The sequence below is a fragment of the Artemia franciscana genome, chromosome 12, assembly GCF_032884065.1.
Source record: "Artemia franciscana chromosome 12, ASM3288406v1, whole genome shotgun sequence".
Classification (NCBI taxonomy): Eukaryota; Metazoa; Arthropoda; class Branchiopoda; order Anostraca; family Artemiidae; genus Artemia; species Artemia franciscana.
Window position 1 is genome coordinate 7,573,261 of NC_088874.1, and position 20,727 is coordinate 7,593,987.

A 20,727-nucleotide genomic window follows, 5' to 3' on the forward strand; every position below is an offset into this window, starting at 1 on the left:
TTGAAAAAAACGGTCCTGTTCAAAATAGTCTGAAGGTCAAATAACTATGCCTTCGTGCTGACATAGCCCCCCACAGCCCCAGAACAAGGACTATAGAAAGTTAACCACTGTTAACCCAAAAGGTTTTTTATCGGGAAAAGAGGGCAAGCTTGATCCTGGTTCACCAAAAGGCTTATAGAATTAATGAGAAGTATTAAGGAAGTGTTCAGAGGGATGTTGAACTCAGTCGAAAAACGCTATGTGTATACTGGCTGCCTAAAGAGCGTATTGCCAATATCTAAGGAATAGCTGAGGATATTAAGTTGAATCTTTCAGGTGATGTTGAGGAGTGGTCTGAGGACAATCCCCCAGGTCTTTTTTAGGTGCCGCTCTCGTCGAAAATGAAAAAAAATAAGACGAATATTTTGTTCAAAACAGACAAAAGGTGAAGTTTGCCTCCGTGGATGCCGTATCCCCACAGCCAGGGGCGAGGGTTGTAAATTGTACAATTTGTCCATTGTTTAAATGCAGAATTTATCATTAGGAAAATAAGAACTGTTTGATTCTGGGTGTGTCAGAATAGGCAGGGTATTAAGGTAAAACCTCAGAGAATGTTATAAGTTAAGTTAAACAGAATCAACACATACAATGTACGGTTTATCAAAAAGGCATCTCTGCAATATCTTACGAACGGCTAAAGAGCAACCAGTCCCTCTTTTCCTTTAGATACCCTTATCACAGATAGAAATGTTGAAAAGTAGTTTTGATTATAATAGTTAAAAGGTCTAAAAATTATTCCTTCAGGGATACCAGGCCCCACACAAGAAATATAAATAATGCAATCTGTTCATTTCCAAAAATAGAGGAATTAACATTGGGAAGATTGGGAGGGAATGTCTAATTTTGTGTGTTACCAAAAAGACCTAGGGTATTGAAGTCAAATTTTGTGAATTGTTGAGGGGTGTGTTGAGCTAAATAAAAAAAAAAACTATATGCGGCGAGGTTAACAAAAAGATATATCTACAACACCTTGGGAAAGGGTAAGGGTATCAACTTAAAACTTCCAGGGCCATTGCTAGTACAGCAGCTACCCTGACTTATAATTCAACTAACTATGACTATGACTAAAATTATTTGCGACGCCAATTTCTTGCAACTGTGACTAGTTCGACTTCGACTACGACTACTTGTGACTGTGACTGCTACTACTCACGGCTGTGACTGAAAATACTTGTGACTGCAACTACTTTTACTAGTAAAAAAGTGCCAGCAAATACTGAGGGGAATATAGAACAAAATCAAAATATATTGTGTAGCATGCTTGTTGTCAAACGGGCAAATTGACAATATTTCAGGAATGGCTAAGGGTAGCAACTTTCAGAGCATATTCGGGGGGTTGTTCGAAATTGACCAGCAGGCAGCCAGTTCCTTCATAACTTGTTTAGATGGTCCCTCCCCAATACTGATCAAAATTTTCAACAACAAAAAAACACTGTATCTTTAGGAAATGTTGGGAAGGATAGTGAACGAAATCTAAATATAATCTGTGCATCCAGATTACCAATAGAGGGATCTGCTCTATCTTATGAACGGCTAGAGGTATTAACTTGAAACTTTCAGATCTACTGCTACTACTGCTATTATTACTACAAGTACAGCTGCAACTGTGGCTGATGGTGACAACTTGCAAATGTGATTGCAACTACTCCTAATTGTGACTAAATTTCAAGAAATGTTGAGGGTGGTGTTAAACAAAATCAAAAATAACTATGTGCTTCCTGGTTTTTATAATAGCAAATAGCAATGGTGAGATATTGTATCATCAAAAAAGGTTTTATTGTTGCAAATACAGGTTTTATTGTTGCAAAGGTTATTTGTGACTGTAAATAGCAATGGTGAGATATTGCGATCAACAAAAAAGATTTTATTACTGAGACCAGAACTTGAAACTTTGCGGACCATTATTTTACTACTACTCTGACTGCGACTGTAACTCTTTGCAACCTTAACTACTTGTGACTGCAAATACAAGCCACAGCGACTAAAATCAAAGCTACTTGGGATTGCGACTGTGACTACTTGAGACTAATTTTGACCGTGACTCCGACTATTTGCGACTGCAATTGAAGAACGCAGCACATTGTTGATGTTTGAAGTTTTTTTTTTTTTTACTGCAGTAATATTTTGAACTGGCGGATACATTAAATATTCCTCAATTGATTTTCAATACATTTTAAGGTAATACGTATAAAAGGAGAAGGCGTTGTTGAAAATTAACTGCATATAAACCTAATAAAACAACATCGTTTGCTTAGAATATAATAAAGTATAAAAAAGAAATTCCTGGAAGATTAAATTGTTTCAACTTTCGTTGTTACGATTAAAACAGAAAAATCGCTAGAAATGTGTTTGTATTTTAGTACCGAACACATACTAATAAGCCGTTAACCGTTTGAGGGGGCGGCAGCCTCGCTCGCATTTGTTGTCATTTCTGTTTCTTTTGAGCTTGATGGTTTGACTGATTCTGATTTCAGCTCAATTTACGTTTTAATAGGGTTCTTGACATTTCTTCTAAAATTGGATATTTTTAAACCAATTCTGAGAAAGACAAGACTGTTTCTTTACGAGTCTCTTTGAATTAATACGAAAACATGAATAGTTGAATGACAGAACTTTTTAAGAAGGTAACCTAACCGAGATGATATAGGCAAAACAAAACCTAATTCAAAGATTAATGATTTCTTTATCAGCATTACACATTCCACCACAAACTAAATTAAAACCACAATTTTCTTTTTTATTAGGCTTATGGTCTATAAATGCCCATCTGTGCTTTTTTTTTTAAACAGCTAATAACTTTTCTGCTACCTAATCCGTCAATAAAGTACATAAAAAGTAAAAAAGACCGAATAAATACTTTTCAAGAGCCAGCTTTCTTACGCTTTCCCTTTGTAATTTAACCATTTCAGCCCTTGTTATTTCAATTTCTGCCAGTGCGTTTTGCAGGCGGATTTCTGTAGTCTGTTGTTCTGCACACGCAGCTTTTAGTCTTTGCCGTTTATCTGAATCAGCCCTTTCAAGAAATTCATCCATTTTTCTTGTTTGTGAAGAAATTTGCTGACGTATATGATGTAATTCGCCGATAACTGTGGATGCTACGTCTTCTTTATCATCGTTGAGGCGACACTGAGGGTTAGATATTTGGTTATCAAAACTTTGTTTTAGTTTTTTTTTTTAAAAAAAAAAAGAACAAAATCAGTAACAAAATTGTATATGAAATACAGGACAATTCACTATCTGGCCACAGTAGTGCAGTCAATCAAATTAATTATAAGGGTTGCCTCAAACAAATTACAAAAGTTATGATTTTGGTAGCATTCGAACGGGAAAAAAATATTCTAGAACATCTACAAAATCTATCAAAACCAGTCAAGGCAAAATTGGCGTTTATTGTCTTTTCTTCTAAATTAACGACTTAAAAAATTAACTTACGTTTTTGAAAAGTAGGTGATAGGAAAATGTAGTACGTAATTCACAAATATGAGGTCAGTTCTATGTTTTAACCATCCCTGAGCTGTTTGCCTCCCCCTCCCTCACAAAAACACACTAACACATACGCGCGAGATAGAGCGTGCATTACAATACCTTGAATATTACACGAAGTCAGATATACGCAGAGCAAATTTACAATTCCTATGCGGAAATGCCAGGAAGATGTCGTGTCCTGGTATCCTGCATATCCCCCCCACGTTCACCTAATCAAATAAATGGTTTTACACATCTCAAATTTGTCCAGCATCTGCAATGTTCATCAACGCTCTTGGTGAGAAATTATTCAATAGATATGGTGACGCGTAAGAAAAAGTTGACCCATTATGCCGACATTCGAGTTCGAAAGAACGTGTAAACAGTACGCTTATTGATCAATTTTGACTGCTAGTTAAGTTTTTAGTTACATTCAAGATTCAAGGTAGGTTTTACAAATTTTTGAAAAGCAGCAAGGATAATCAAGAACTGCTAAATTCACTGACTTCACTTGAGAACTTACTATCATTTCTATCCTCTAGCCTATGCTTGTTTCTAAGCAAAACATTGGTCAGAAAAGACACTGCGATAAAAATCACTGCAAGGGGACACGCAATTGTACAAACTGTGTGCACAAGCGTACTCATTTCCCCTTTGCTACTTGGAGTGACTCTTCAAATGCATCACCACTATTCCTCCAATTTCTTGATTGATACTTTGAATTCGCCTAGGTTTTGCTATTCCGATTCTGGAGTTATAAGGTCTGAGAAAAATGCTGCCGGTTATTATGGAATCGAACTGCAAGGAATTACTTCTGACGGTCCAGACCAGCGCATGGCCGACAACGTTGATCGCAACATATATGATTTGGATGGTAAAAACACCTTTCATGGCAGGCACATCATTTCTACTGTATTCCATGGGCTAAAAATCACCTTAAGGAGTACCAATAGGTTGGAGGTTACCAATAGGGAGATAAAAACACCTGGAAAAATCCAAATCATCCGTAGAAAGTCAAACGATTTTGTCCTTTCGACAATTTATTAAGATCTTCTTCAACCAGGATTCAAAGAAGATAAGACTTCAAACTTAGATGTTCTTTGGCTTACCCCGGGGTACCTCAAGCACCCTAGGCCAATTGGAGTAGAACCATGCAATCAGTCATGGTTGGAGACTATCCCGGTAAAGCCAACATTTTCCTTCTTCCTACGATCGATTTTCCTTCAAGTGACGAACATTATATCCTTTCCACACTGATATTTATTGCCTATCAGGGCAAACGGTGCGGATTTATTAAGGTTGTAACCTTTGACCAGCCGTTGGGGTTGAAGTCCATGAAGAATAGTACTGCAGAAGGAACCTGGAATTAGCATTGCAAAAGTATTGGTTAGACTAGACGGATTGTACACCCTCGTAAATTTTGTCGGTGCCATTGGATCTTCAATGGATGGATCTGGACTAACAGAAATTTTTGAATTGATGTACGCTTCCAATACAGTGGCTCATCTTCTACATGGTAGACACAGCTGTTCACTCAAATCTGATAAAAAAAACAAACTTGTAGACGAAGGTTCAGATACAGAATTTGAATTGAATACATAACTTTCATTGAGTACGGTTAAGCTTAGTGAAATCAAAGACCTATACGAGTAAGTAATGGATGAACGAGCTTCTCTTGAACATATCCCCAAATCCTTTAGTCTCGTGATGGTCAAAGCTTCTCTGTCAGCTCTTAAATCAGAATGAAGTCACAAAACTTGAACAAGAAAACTGTGGATGCAGTATAAAGACATGGTTACCATTCTTTGATATTTTATCAGAGCCAAATGTAGAAGCCAATGAGAACTTCTTTTGCAAAAAGTTTCTGACATGCCCCTTACCTCACATTAGCTGGTAACAACAACTACATGAAGACGGCAAGGCTGTACCTACAATAAACGATGACGATGAAATGAACAGACTTTAACATACAAGCCCAACACTTGTCTAATTTTCCAAAAAAAGTTTGCACGTTCTGAGAAGATCGGGCAGATTTTAGGCCGATTTAGCTATAGATTTGGTCATAGTACAAGAACTGATGAGAAATGTGAAAACGGCAACCTGATTGACTAGAAGTAGAGGAATGACGGAAGTACAAACTTCAGTGGGGAATGGGACGTCCAGCCTGTGCTCACGTTAATCTTCTTGTGAAAGAAACGCTGCACAAACACAGCATTTCTTCCAGCAACTGCGAAGTAGAGCTGACTTTGTTATCTGCAAATTCCCAAACGCCGGTATTTTCATAGTAGGTGATTGTTGTTTCCTCTTTGAAGGAAACAACAGCTCAGCTTAATTATTTCCTTTTTAAGAAAAACGAATTTAGTAATAAGCCTGAAATAGGAGCAAATAACCGAGTTAAATACAAGGTAGATTTGATCTTTTACAACCGGTTCCATAAATTCAAAAAGTAAATTCTGTAAATTCACAAATCTAAATATTGTGATCATAGCATTTTGATACCCCCCCTCCCCAGCATCTCAGGATCGTGCGATTTTTCATGTATTTTCTTTTATTTAAAGTTGGACCCGGGTTAAATATTGTGATAATAGCGTTTTGCTACCCCCCCCCCCCAGTATCTCAGGATCGTAAGACTTTTCATGTATTTTCGACGTATTTGAAAATACATGAAAAATCGGTTGCAAGCTCAGGTACAGACAATATGTACTGAGATTGAATATATACAAGCCCACAGTAGTAAAACCATGACTTACTTCCGTGGGAAATAAGGAAAATTTCCTTAAAAAAGCTAATTAGACTTAAAATTAATTTTTTCAGAATGGTAAAACATCCGAAGCTAAATCACTGCGTAAACATAGAAGAAAAGAAACATGTGATTCTGCTTTTGTGTATTACAAATGTAAAGTTAAGGATTTGTTGTCTACTAGGCCAAAACAGTGGTACAATAGCATAAAGAAATTGCGGAAAAACACATAATAATATAGATTTCCTTTTACAAGAAGAGCCCCTTGTTACAACGAATGATCTGAATAAATTTCATTCCTCCATAGTTCAAAGCCTCCCTCCCCTCTCAATAAATACTGCTTATGATCTACACCCTCCCAATTTCCCTATTATCTTACCCTCAAATTTTAAGGCACCAATTAAAAATATTGAAAAGTGCAGCACCTGTCCGCTAGACATCCCTATTTTACTAATTAAAGCCTTTGTAGACTTCCTTTCGGAACCTTTGTCAGTACTTTTTAGTGAAATTACCTCTACTGGTAAGTTCCCTGATTGTTGGAAATTAGGTTTTATTTCTCCCGTAAAAAAGAAGGGTAGCGAACAAGATTTTTCTGATGCCCAGCCCATTACTCTTATTCTGGTATTTTCCAAGTTACAGGAAAGCTTTTTAGCTGATTGGTTAAGATTAAAAACAATCCCCAATTTTGAACAAAGGCAATTTGGAAATTTGCCCTTTACCACACACTATCTGGTTCACCTTTTGGACACTATATGTAATAAACTTGAAAAACACTCTCAGGCCCAAATTTATTTCTTACCATGATAAACAGTCTTAGTGTCGATTTCCCGGATAGATGGAAATTCATTGACGATTTAACTGTCTTAGAAACATGTTTCAAAAATCTAAACAGTAACCCAATGGACATCTTGGAGTCAATATCAGATGAAGCTATTGCTAGTGATATGGAGTGAACCCTTTAAAGTCAACAGTTATAACAATTAGTTTCCCAAAAACTCTCCCATCTTTCTCCTGTCCTACCCCTCCCCCAAGATGTCTGTTAACACTATGAAATTACTGGGTGTTACCATCTCAAGCGACTTAAAATGGGATTGCCACGTTAAGGATTTATTAAAATATACAAATACAGCAAATGCTCTCTTCAAACTTCTTCATAAATTTAAATGTCCCAAATCGCATTGTTTGAGGATTTTTCTCTCTTTTGTACGTCCTACCCTCGAATGCGCTTATCCTGTTTGACATCCTGGCATCTCCAATGAATTGTCGGACAGAATGGAGGCAGTTCAAAAAAGGTGCCTAAGAATTATCTTCATTGAGGGTAAAGTGCCTTACATTTCTCTTCTTCGGAGAGCAAATCTAGTCACCCTTAAGGAAAAGAGAGCCCAGATTTCCTTGCGTTTTGCCCATAATGCCATGCATAACCCTCATACTGCTTCTCTTATCCCTAGTGATCATTTACGCCCCCCCCCCAAAAAAAATTCCTTCTTGCCCCAATAAGAGTTTCCACTGAAAGATATAGAAGAATATTAATCCCTCACATAGTTGAAATTTTAAAGTAATAAACCCCCCTCCTTCTCACTCTGCTTTTATCTTAAGAGCTTTAGCGTTTATTTATCAATTCCGTACTTTGTAATGCTTGCTAGATAGACTTTTGTTGCAATTCTATAATTTTGTACTGACACTAAAGTGTGAATTCGGCCCTTTTGGGCTTGTGATAGCCACTCTTTTAAATAAAATTTTACCTTATCTAACTGACGGATATTTCGTATCAAACATGCAATCTACAAAAAGTCTGGTTTTGAAGGCAGCAGAGGCACTGCAAAGACACACAAATACTTATTGCCTTTTTTAACATTCGTCTCCTTTCGAGGGTGATCCGCCGCTTTGAAAAAGATTCTTGACAGAATGGCAGGAAAATCGCTGAAGGAGCATTTGTTCAAACGGAGGGATCAAACAGACCTTATGATTACAAAACAAAGGTTGGGGATGATATCCACTGTTTAGATCGTTCATTGCTATTTCAGCGTCTTATAACTGTATCAAAAAGACTGAATTTGGACGAAGAAACTTCCTTTCAAAATGAACTTTGCTCATATCCAGCGTCGCTTTTTGATGTTTCTGGTTTGATATGAGACCCAATTAAGCAAGAGCTAGTAAAAGCTCTCAAGCGACTTTCAAAAATTGACACTATTGTGGGAAAAGTTATCGGTGACGATACCGACTAGTTGGTGTAGTTACTGTATCACTTATTCCTGAGTACCACAAGGTCCACCTGCATAGTGAGACTAAGGCATCCGCTTCAGATGCAACTTGGGACATCGCAGCCATTGTTAAAAATATTGGGATTGAAAACTACAAACTGCTTCCCTTTCCTCACGTAATTCTTGGCTACGACGAAAACTCCTACCAACAAGAACTTGGCAAAGCGGTTTCGATTTAACGGTTGACAGATGACGATCAGTCTAGGAAAAATACTTCTACGTTTTGTCAAATTGATGTTTCGAAAGAAGAGATGAAAGCAGCAGGAGAGGCTGCACTTTCTATATTGTAAGGTGGAAAAGCTGCTGACAATCTTTACAGTTACCGACACTGAGTCTTTCAACACAAAGAAGCGACGTCTACAGCTTTCTTCCATCCCGGAGACCTACCTACTACTTCAACAGCAGCAAAATTTTACTCTTTCGGGGCCTATCATCAAGCTCAAGATTGGACTGAGGTTAAGACCCCTTCTCTTAATCGTCAACATTGGGGATGGAGACTCCAGAAGAGCAGGCTGTATTCTATCCCCACGCATATTAGCCTCATCGGCACCAAACAAATGACAAAAAATCTTAACATGACAAAAAAACAAAACAAAACATAGTACATATTCGGGATCTATGTACCTGATAATGACTTTTGTTACAATTCTAAAGTTTTGTACTGACACTATAGTGCATATTCAGCACTTTTGGGCTTGTAATAGCCACTCTTTTAATATAAAATCTTGTCTTATCTAACTGACGGATATTTCGTATCAAACAAGCGATCTACACAAAGTCTGGGTTTTGAAGGCAGCAGAGGAACTCCAAAGACACACAAATACTTATTGCCTTTTTTAACATTCGTCTCCTTTCGAGAGTGATCCGTCACTTTGAAGAAGATTCTTGACGGAATGGCAAGGAAATCGCCGAAGGAGCATTCGTTCAAAAGGAAGGATCAAACAGACCTTATGACTACAAAACAAAAGTTAGGAATGAAATTCAGTGTTTAAATCTTTCTTTACTGTTTGAGCGTCATATAACTTAACATTCTTGACGGAATGGCAGGAAAATCGCTGAAGGAGCATTCGTTCAAATGGAAGTATCAAACAGACCTTATGATTACAAAACCAAAGTTGGGGATGATATCCACTGTTTAGATCGTTCATTGCTATTTCAGCGTCTTATAACTGTATCAAATAGACTGAATATGGACGAAGAATCTTCCTTTAAAAATGAACTTCGCTCATATCCAGCGTTGCTTTTTGATGTTTCTGGTGTGATCTGAGACCCAATTAAGCAAGAGCTAGTAAAAGCTATCAAGCGACTATCAAAAATTGACACTATTGTGGGAAAAGTTATCGGTGACGATACCAACTAGTTCTTGTAGTTACTGTATCGCTTATTCCTGAGCACCACAAGGTCCACCTGCATAGTGAGACTAAGGCATCCGCTTCAGGTGCAACTTGGGACATCGCAGCCATTGTTAAAAAGATTGGGATTGAAAACTGCAAACTGCTTCCCTTTCCTCTAACGGTCCCTTTCCTTTAACGGTTGACAGATGCCGATCAGTCTTTGAAAAATACTTCTACGTTTTGTCAAATTGATGTTTCGAAAGAAGAGATTAAAGCGACGGGAGAGGCTGCACTTTCTATATTGTAAGGTGCAAAAACTGCTGACAATCTTTACAGTTACCGACACTGAGTCTTTTTACACAAAGTAGCAACGTCTACATTTTTCTTCCATCCCGGAGACCTACCTACTACTTCAACAGCAGCGAAACTTCACTCTTTCGGAGCCTATCATCAAGTTCAAGATTGGACTGAGGTTGAGACCCCTTCTCTTAATCCTCAACATTGAGGATGGAGACTCCAGAAGAGCACGCTGTATTCTATTCCCACGCATATTATCCTCATCGGCACCAAAGAAATGACAAAAAATCTGAACATGACAAAAAAAACAAAACATAGTACATACTCAGGATCTATGTACCTGATTTACTTGTTATGGAATTTCTACCCATGCAAATTAAGTTGTTTTTAAAAAGTCATAATTTTAGAAGAAAATACGAAAATGGTCAATTTCCCCCCGCCCGATTTTGGCCAAATTTTTAAATGTTGCAGAAATTTTTTTCCGGTTTGAAGGGCACCAAAATAAAAACTGCTGAAAACAGGAAATAATGACTTTTGTTACAATTCTAGAATTTTGTACTGACACTAAAGTGCATATTCGGCACTTTTGGGCTTGTAATAGCCGCTCTTTTAATATAAAATCTTGTCTTATCTAACTGATGGATATTTCGTATCAAACAAGCGATCTACACAAAGTTTGGTTTTTCAAGGCAGCAGAGGAACTCCAAAGACGCACAAATACTTATTGCCTTTTTTAACATTCGTCTCCTTTCGAGAGTGATCCGCCACTTTGAAGAAGATTCTTGACGGAATGGCAGGGAAATCGCTGAAGGAGCATTCGTTCAAACGGAAGGATCAAACAGATCTTATGACTACAAAACAAAAGTTAGGAATGAAATTCACTGTTTAGATCTTTCTTTACTGTTTCAGCGTCGTATAACTGTATCCAAAAGACTGAATATGGACGAATAATCTTCTTTTAAAAATGAACTTTACTCCTATTCAGTGTCACTTTTTGATGTATCTGGTTTGAGCTGAAACCCAATTAAACAAGAGTTAGTAAAAGCTATCAAGTGACTTTCAGAAATTGAAACTATTGTGGGAAAAGTTAGTCTGACCTGCACCAACGTCTTAGACAGGGACACTTTGCTTCACAGGATTCCTTAGACGAAACAAAGTAACATGTTCAGATATCTTTGACCGATACTAAAACTACGTTCCGACCAAATATCCAGACGCCATTATTGTGTTTGATGGCTAAAACATCGCTGCTTCGACAATAGATACGATTCACCTTAAGCAAAACCGTGTCAGTGTAAGCAAAGTACTGATTACCAAGAAATGAGACTGGCCACCAAAAAATAGGAATTTCTTCCGTGCCAAAAGAATAAAGCCCCTTTCGTAAATACACTTTCTGATTATTTACAAGGCAAGGGTGTGAGAACCATCGAATGTAAAGATGATGCTTACTTGCTTATTGTGCTAAGAGGGATTGAGTGTTCGAAGACTTTGGACGCTGTAGTTGTCGGTGATGATACCGACTAGATGGTGTAGTTACTGTATCTCTTATTCCTAAGCACCACACGGCTCACCTGCATAGAGAGACTAAGGCAACTGCTTCAGGTGCAACTTGGGACATCGAAGCTATTGTTAAGAAGATTGGGATTGAATCCTGCAAACTGCTTCCTTTTCCTCAAGTAATCCTTGGCTACGACGAAAATTCCCGTCAACATGAACTTGGCAAAGTTTTTTTGAGCAGGAGAGGCTGCACTTTCTATATTGTGCGGTGGAAAAGCTGCTGACAATCTTTATAGCTACCGACACTGAGTCTTTCAGCACAAAGTAGCAACGTCTACAGCTTTCTGTCATCCCGGAGACATACCTACTACTTCAACAGCAGCGAAATTTCACTCTTTTGGAACCTATCATCAAGTTCAAGATGTGACTGGGGTTAAATTCCCTTCTCTTAATCCTCAACATTGGGGATGGAGACTCCAGAAGAGCACGCTGTATCCTACCCTCACGCACATTATCCTCATCGGTACCAAAGAAAATTCTCACCGTCGTGAATTGTGGTTGTAAAAGATCCTGTGATAGTGACCGGTGCAACTATCATCGAAATGGCATCAAATCTTGCCTCGAAATTGCAAATCTTGCAAAGAAACTAGTTGCTCTAGTGATCAGGCTCAAATGGAGGATGACATTTGATTGATTAGATAAATATGATGAATCTCCGATCCTTTTGCAATTTTAAGTTATCGGCGATTTTTTCAAATTAAAATCAATGATTTAGCTGGTTGTGGGAAGTTGCTTATTGGATGCTAAGAATTTAGGGTGCTCACGTTTAGGTTGGAGCGTGGGGGCAGTAAATTGATATGGATAGGAGTTCCTTTCTGCATTAAAATTCTAGTTTTTCGCACAATATTGCTCTCAGACCTGTGTCAACGCTTGATTTATGGAAAGAGTGGGGAGGGGGGGGGGGGAGTGAAAATGACAAAAAACAAAACAAAATAAAAATAAAATTCATATTCGGGATCTATGTACCTGATTTACCTGTTATGGACTTTCTACATATGCAAATTAAGTTGTTTTTAAAAAGTCGTCATCTTAGAAGAAAAGACGAAAACGGTCAATTTCGCCTCACCCGATTTTGGCCAAATTTTTAATATGTTGTAGAAATATTTTTCCGGTTTGAAGGGTACCAAAATAAAAACTGCTGCAATTTGATTGAGGTTGAACCTTAGATTGACTGTAGTATAGACCCGGGATTCTATGTTATAGGGTATAATCCTCCACCTTTCATCTGGAAATTTTCGATATATGTAAGAATTTCATCTGAAGTAAAAAAAGTCGTTGAAGTCTTAGATTAATTCCTAGATTTCTGTTTCTTTTTTTACTTTACCAAATCTCCCGCAAAAAAAGAAAGAAAAATATACACAAAATATCTAGGACAGAATTTCCAGAATTTTAATAATCTTCACATTTTGGGAGGGAAAATGATATTTTCAACAAGACTCGGCAATCGAATTTAAAATCTAGTTTTCTGAATTCTGTATCCTAAACCCCTGCCTAAAGACTGTTTGTCTTAAGGATCGGTTGTGGTTAATGGTAAGGTCTGATAAGAGGAGTAAGTAAAACCCTCTATACACTTTTCAAGGATTAACAACAGAAGAAAAACTTTATCAAACCATAACACACATAAAAAAATCAGCTCATTATACTAATCCCACAATTTAACGGCTATTCAAATTGTCTTTCCTACAAGTTACTGACTATACAAGATTACCCGTGAGACAAGGTCCAATTTGAACAAAAAATCTTCTATATATTAAGACATAATCAGAAAAAATTTGCCGATTTCAATTTAAAGGACTAAGTTCAAAACTTGCATAAAATATTTAAAATTTTCTGTATATTTCTGAAAAGCTCTTAGTTCTATATTTTCCTGTAAATACCAAAAAATATTACCAACTCGAAAGATCTCATATTTTATCCGAGACGAAACATACCTTACCCTATAAAAATTGCAGAAAATTCTACTATGCACAATAATTGACAAAGAATTTGAATCCGAGACAAAATCCTGGTGAACTTTCCTAACGGTAATAAATAACATTTTTCTCAAATAGCCAATCTCAAAGTAACTTGCAGCCCAGAGACGTATAATATCAACAAAACATACCCTAAAAAACCTTCAGTCAATCTTTAAAATAATTTCGAAAGCTAAATACACAACAGAACAAAGATAGAAAAAAGAACAAAAAATAATGGATATCAGACTCACTGCTTCCATGTATTCCAAAAACATATTTGGCAGCGAATCTGGATGATCAGGTCTCCCCATTTCTGCCTTGATAGTCCTACGGAAAGCTTCAAGCTTTGTTTCCATTGCATCTAAAACGTTCTTCAAAAGAGGCTGAATTAGACATGTCGTTGAGGCTGATTGTTTTCCTAGATTTTCATGACAAGAAGGATTACACCTAGAAAACAATCAATGGAGAGCTACAATAAAGGCTAAACTGACGAGAATAATGTAATATAAACGAACTGACAAAAAACATTTAATTTGAGTAAAGAAACTTAATACCTGAATAGTAGATCCTAATGATGAACAGAAACAAGAGCCAATAGCTCATACACCACTTGTGACGTGGTCGTAAAAGCCAAGAGCCAAGAGCTTCTTCCCACCAAGTTTCATTATGATCTCTTCACTCTAAGCGTTTTCCGAGATTTCTGGTTCCCCCTCCAACTCCCCCAATGTCACCGGATTCGGTGGTGACTTAAAATAAGAGCTATGAGACACGACGTCCTTCTAAATATCAAATTTCATTAAGTTCTGATAACCCGTTCGCAAGTTAAAAATACCTCTTTTTTATAATTTTTTTTTCAGAATTAACCGTCCTTGCACTCCCCTCCCCCCTGAAGGTCGAATCGGGAAAGCGACTATTTCTAATTTAATCTGGTCGAGTCCCTGACACGCCTGCCAACTTTCAGCGATTGCTATATTGATCAAGTATCTGGTTTCAGATTTTCTTCATGTAAAATTTGGGTGGTCCGGGATCCGAATCTGAAACCTCTCGCACCGTAAGCGAGAATCATACTTTAGGCCACAAGCCATACTTAAGAAGAACAATCATTTGTTTTATTGGCATATAAAATTCTTTTCAACTATCTTGTTCGCCCCCCCCCCCAGATGGTCGAATCGGGGAAGAGACTATTTCTAATTTAACCTCGTCTGGTCCTGATACACCCGCCAATTTTCATTGGCCTAGCTTATCTGTAAGTGCCCAAACTAGTAAAAGCGGGACCGACAGACAGACACACCGACAGAATATACGATTGCTTTATGTCACTTGGTAAATACCAAGTGCGATGAAAACTGATATGTCAAAAAAAGATGTAACCAAGAAAAACCCAGAAGCATGTCTATTATTTTTTAGTAATTCAAGGCATATGGGCCTTAGATATTTATCTTTTGGTATTTTCAGTATTTTCATTTGTGCAATTCTCATGCCTCAAAGGAAAACACTGTCGATATTCAACCGCAAAGAATGAACTTTAGAATGAAACCCGATTAGTCTATTACAATGCTACAATTATACAGGTTCAAGTTGTGAGAAAATACGAGTCAAAATTTATTTTCAGGTAGAAAAGACAAAACTTGTTAGACTTTAGACAAACAAACAAACGCAAGAAATTGCCTGTTCCAAATACAACTTCCAGAAGGACAATCTAAAACCGAGTGTGTTTTCCACCCCAAAAGTGGATGCAGAATATAAAAATTCTTGATTTCGAAACAGTCTCTCACTATTTAATATTATCAAAAACGTTGTAGAGCCCGTGAACAAAATTCAGGAAATGAGAAAAAAAAATCTCTAAATAAGAGGCAGGTATTGTAACTCGTCCACAAAATTACCATGAGAAAACAAAACTTTAAAGAAAAACAACACAGATTTCTCATTGATAGCAAGGCGATATTCAGGGTAATGTAAATGTTAAAACATTTGTTTTTTTCTAAAATCTCCCCTTTGTTGTTTCTTCTATAAATGAGAGCATCCAAAGGGGAAGGGAGTGAGCGTTTACCACATAAACCCCCTCCTTTCTCATCGATTTAGAAAATGGTGTTTTTCTTCACTAAATTTTCTTTTTTGTTCACGGTGTTAACGAAAAAAACTGCAAAAAAAAATCTAAATTGTCCACCCACTTCTATTAAATAATCAAACAGTTCGTGGTAACGAACTGTAGTAAGGAGCGATCCGGCTCAATAGGAACCAAAACTCTAAAAAATTGAATTTTGATATCAATAGCTACATCAAAAGAATCGCATTTTAATGCTAATTTTAAATATATAAGTTTCATCAAGTTTAGTCTTAGCCATCAAAAGTTACGAGCCTGAGAAAATTTGCCTTATTTAGGAAAATAGGGGGAAACACCCCCTAAACGTCGTAGGATCTTAACGAAAATGACACCATCAGATTCAGCGTATCAGAGAACCCTACTGTAGAAGTTTCAAGCTCCTATCTGCAAAAATGTGGAATTTTGCATTTTTTGCCAGAAGACAAATCCCGGGTGCGTGTTTATTTGTTTGTTTTTTTTTTTGTTTTTTTTTTTTTTTTCCCCAGGGGTCATCGTATCGACCAAGTGTTCCTAGAATGTCGCAAGAGGGCTCATTCTAACGGAAATGAAAAGTTCTAGTGCCCTTTTTAAGTGACCAAAAAAATTGGAGGGCATCTAGGCCCCCTCCCACGCTCATTTTTTTCCCAAAGTCAACGGATCAAAATTTTGAGATAGCCATTTTGTTTAGCATAGTCGAAAATCATAATAACTATGTTTTTGGGGATGACTTACTCCCCCACAGTCCCTGGGGGAGGGGTTGCAAGTTACAAACTTCAACCAGTGTTTACATATAATAATGGTTATTGGGAAGTGTACAGACGTTTTCAGGGGGATTTTTTTGGTTTTGGGGGTAGGGTTGAGGGGGGGGGGCTATATGGGAGGATCTTTCCTTGGAGAAATATGCCATGGGGGAAAAAATTCAATGAAAAGGGCGCAGGACGAATGTGGTCACGTTAGAAAAAAACGTCAAATTAAGAGCTTAACATACAATGCTGGGTGTTCAGAGCCTCTCTATTATGGAGTATAATTTGAAAATAACACAACTATACGAGCGATAAAACATATATACCACAACCATAACTCAACTAACGAAAGAACTGCTAAGAGATAACACAACTATCAAGCGAAAACAGGTGAAAACTAACGGGAAAATAAACGAACTAAGAGGTGGAAGGGGCCCAGAGAAAAAATATAATCCTTTTTCAATTTTGAGCCTAACTTCCGCAAAGGAGTAATAATGTCAGAAGCCCCGAAATACCGAATTATTTTCTTTTCAAACAGTTCGTGGTAAGGAACTGTAGTAAGGGGCGACCCGGCTCAATAGTAAACGAAATTCTAAAAAACGGAATTTTGATGCTAAAAGATACATCAAAAGAATCGAATTTTCACGCTGATTCTAAATATATAAGTTTCAATTAATTTAGTCTTTGTCATCAAAAGTTACGAGCCTGAGAAAATTTGTCCTATTTTGGAAAAAAGGGGGAAACATCCCCTAAAAGTCATAGAATCTTAACGAAAATCACACTATCGCATTCGGTATATCAGAGAACTCTATTGCAAAAATTTCAAGCTCCTATCTAAAAATGTGGAATTTTGTATTTCTTGCCAGAAGACAAATCACGGGTGCGTGTTTATTTGTTTTTTTTTTTTTTTTTTTCCCAGGGGTCATCTTATCGACCAAGTGGTCCTAGAATGTCGCGAGGGGGATCATTCTAACGGAAATGAAAAGTTCTAGTGTCCTTTTTAAGTGACCAAAAAACTTGGAGGGCAAGTAGGCCCCCTCCCATGCTCATTTTTTTCCAAAAGTCAACAGATTAAAATTTTAAGATAGCCAATTTGTTCAGCATAGTAGAAAACCATAATAACTATGTCTTTGGGAATGACTTACTCCCCCACAATCCCTGAGGGAGGGGCTGTAAGTTACAAACTTTGACCAATGTTTACATATAGTAATGGTTATCGGGAAATGTACAGACGTTTTCATGGGGATTTTTTGGTTTGGGGGGTGGGGTTGATGGGAGAGGGCTTTGTAGGAGGATCTTTCCTTTGAGGAATATATCATGGGGGAAGAAAAGTTCAATGAAAAGGGAGCATGATTTTCTAGCATTACTATAAAAAAACAATGAAAAAATAAACATGAAAACGTTTTTTCAAATGAAAGTAAGGAATAGCATTGAAATTTAAAACGAACAGAGATTATTACGCATATGAGGGGTTCTAAAAATACTTTAGCATAAAGAGCGAGGTATTTAGGAGGAGATAAATACCTCGCTCTTTATGCTAAAATATTTTTAGTGATTTCAACTATTTATTCTACGGCCTTTTTGATTCAGGGGTCATTCTTAAGGAGTTGGGACAAAACTTACGATTTAGTGTAAAGAGCGAGGTATTAACGAGGGTACAAACCCCCTCGTACACATAATAAAAATATAAGAATATAAAAGTTGGTTACGTAAGTTAATTCTTAAGTTACGTATATTTTTTACTAATAAAAACGTTCGTTGAATATTAAAAGTTCTAGTAGCCTTTTTAAGTAACCAAAAAATTGGAGGGCAGCTAGGCCTCCTTCCCCACCCCTTATTTCTCAAAATCGTCTGATCAAAACTAAGAGAAAGCCATTTAGCCAAAAAAAAAAAAAATTAATATACTAATTTCATTTCAATAATTTATGTGCGGAGAGCCAAAATCAAACATGCATTAATTCAAAAACGTTCAGAAATTAAATAAAAAAAAACTAGTTTTTTTAACTGAAAGTAAGGAGCGACATTAAAACTTAAAACGAACAGAAATTACTCCGTATATGAAATGGGTTGTCCCCTCCGCATCCCACGCTCTTTACACTAAAGTTTTTAATTGTTTTAAAAAGTAGAATTGTTGCAAAGAGTCAAACTTTAGCGTAAAGAGCGTGGGACGCGGAGGGGACAACCCATTTCATATACGGAGTAATTTCTGTTCGTTTTAAGTTTTAATGTCGCTCCTTACTTTCAGTTAAAAAAACTAGTTTTTTTTTATTTAATAACTAAAAGGACTTTTTGAAATCAAGTTTTAAAGCTAGGTATTCTTTTCTCACGCCTTAGACTAAGTATTCTTTTTTTTTTACCACAATTCCGTTCTTTGACGAAAAAATAAATTTTCAAAACGGGATATATCCATTTATTTAGACAGTGAAAAAACAGGTACAAAAGTCCAGATATTTCAATCACATATGCAGCGACCGAAATCAGTAGTATTACTACAATAATATAAATGAAACTAGCATTTTATACACAAAACTTTTCGGGTCTTCCACAAAATAATGAGCTTCCGGATTACTCACTAGATTATTTTCAGAGATAGTTCACTGACAAAGTTCATTCAAAGTTTTGATGTATATTTACTTTAATATTGCCCAAAAGTAAAACAAATTTCCAATGAAAGTGACAAAGCCTTCTGTATCTTCTAATTGCAAAAGAAATATTGAGTTTATATTTGTTCACTTGGATAGTCCCATTTCCCCATATATACGACGTATTTTCGACGTAACACCTTAACAGAATCTAGTGAATATAGTGAAAATAATTCAATTCAATTTCTACTATTCAATTCTATTACTACAATTCAACTCTATTCATTCAATTCTATTTTCTGGTTAAAATTCTGATTTTTCTCAACTGGTACAAGACCTTCTACTCCCTTCAAAGCTCTTTTGTCTCAGCAAAAAGTTGGAATTTTCCCATAATGTTATTTTCCATTATTGCAGACTGAATTTGTAAATCCTATTTCCTTTTTGCACCTCCTGGTTCTTTTCTACTTTCCTCCAAATTCTTTTTTGTGCAAAATAAGTCATCTTCAACTTTTAATTTGACTCTAGTGTCAATTAATTATCAATTCCTTGGGTCGAATAAAACGCCATTCAAGAGGACAAATTGATAGTTTTTCTCGGTCATTTTATTCATTTTACATGGTCATTCAATCAACGGATTAGTCAACTACGAATTCTGTCGGCTAAAACACCTTACAGAACTATAAATATCTTTCTCTGTAAACTCTCTGAATTTGGTAACCAGCAATACTTTTGAAATTTAAAAACATCATCGTTATGTTATATGTGAGAAAATTTCCCACATGGGAGTAAATTTATATTTTTACTGACTCTGTATATGTAATTAAAATTAATACAACAAGTAATTTATAGAAATATACTTAAGGAACGGCTTAATTCAGTTTGAGATTAACTCTCTTGTAGAAAGCATGAAGTTGGAAAAAGTTGATGTTCGTGTTTTTGATTATTGTAGTATCGAAAGCATTGTCATGGTTTTCGATATATCGAATAAAGGAGAATTATTAGGGGATTTCCAGGAGAATAGTTGTCCGTAGGGGAAATTTTCCATTGAAATTTTTATAAATATATTTAAATTTAGAAATACGATCATTATTAATGCGCAAGGAGAATTTTTCGCGATGAAGAGGGGAGTTTCCACGGGGGAGAATTTCTCGAAGACAACTTTCAGCTGGGAATTTTGCTTAAAGAGGAGGTTTTCTGCCAGAGCAGAGTTCCTACACTTATCTTGGAATGATTTTCCAGGGCTTTTTCATGACATTTTCCGCTGCTCGGTCCTGATACAAGTCAAGTCATGAAACAAGTCATTACAACTAAGTCTTGGCAACATGCCGATAGCATTATAATATCGGGGTATATTTTGAAATAGATATGATACTGTATCTAAATCATATTATCGGTAATATACTTCTGAGGAAATTGTCATCTTTAGCAATCTCACCAACTTTCCTTACTAGAAAAGCGATACAAATTACACAGAAGTTAATCTCTTCTTTAGTTCTTTCACTGCTATTTCACGTTACGGTATCAGTTTAAAGGTTCAATATCTCACAGTAGAGTTGTGTTTACAACCCGTCACTAATATTGGAACATATTAAGAAAAACAGAGAGGAAAAACAGAAACAGGACAAAATAACAAATATAAAAACCGACAAGACAGAACAGAAAAGTTAAATA

The 20,727-nt window shown here is 36.5% G+C and overlaps 1 protein-coding gene across 1 annotated transcript in view; it reads right to left on the reverse strand.

Annotated features, from left to right (window-relative positions):
• Positions 1-20,727, reverse strand: part of LOC136034175 (interaptin-like) — a 442,249-nt gene that overhangs the window by 17,777 nt on the left and 403,745 nt on the right. Inside the window, exons 5-6 of the mRNA XM_065715356.1 lie at positions 13,900-14,095; positions 2,897-3,165 (exon numbers count right to left, since the gene is read on the reverse strand). Of these exons, the coding sequence (XP_065571428.1) occupies positions 2,897-3,165; positions 13,900-14,095 (465 nt within the window). The remainder of the gene's footprint in view (positions 1-2,896; positions 3,166-13,899; positions 14,096-20,727) is intronic.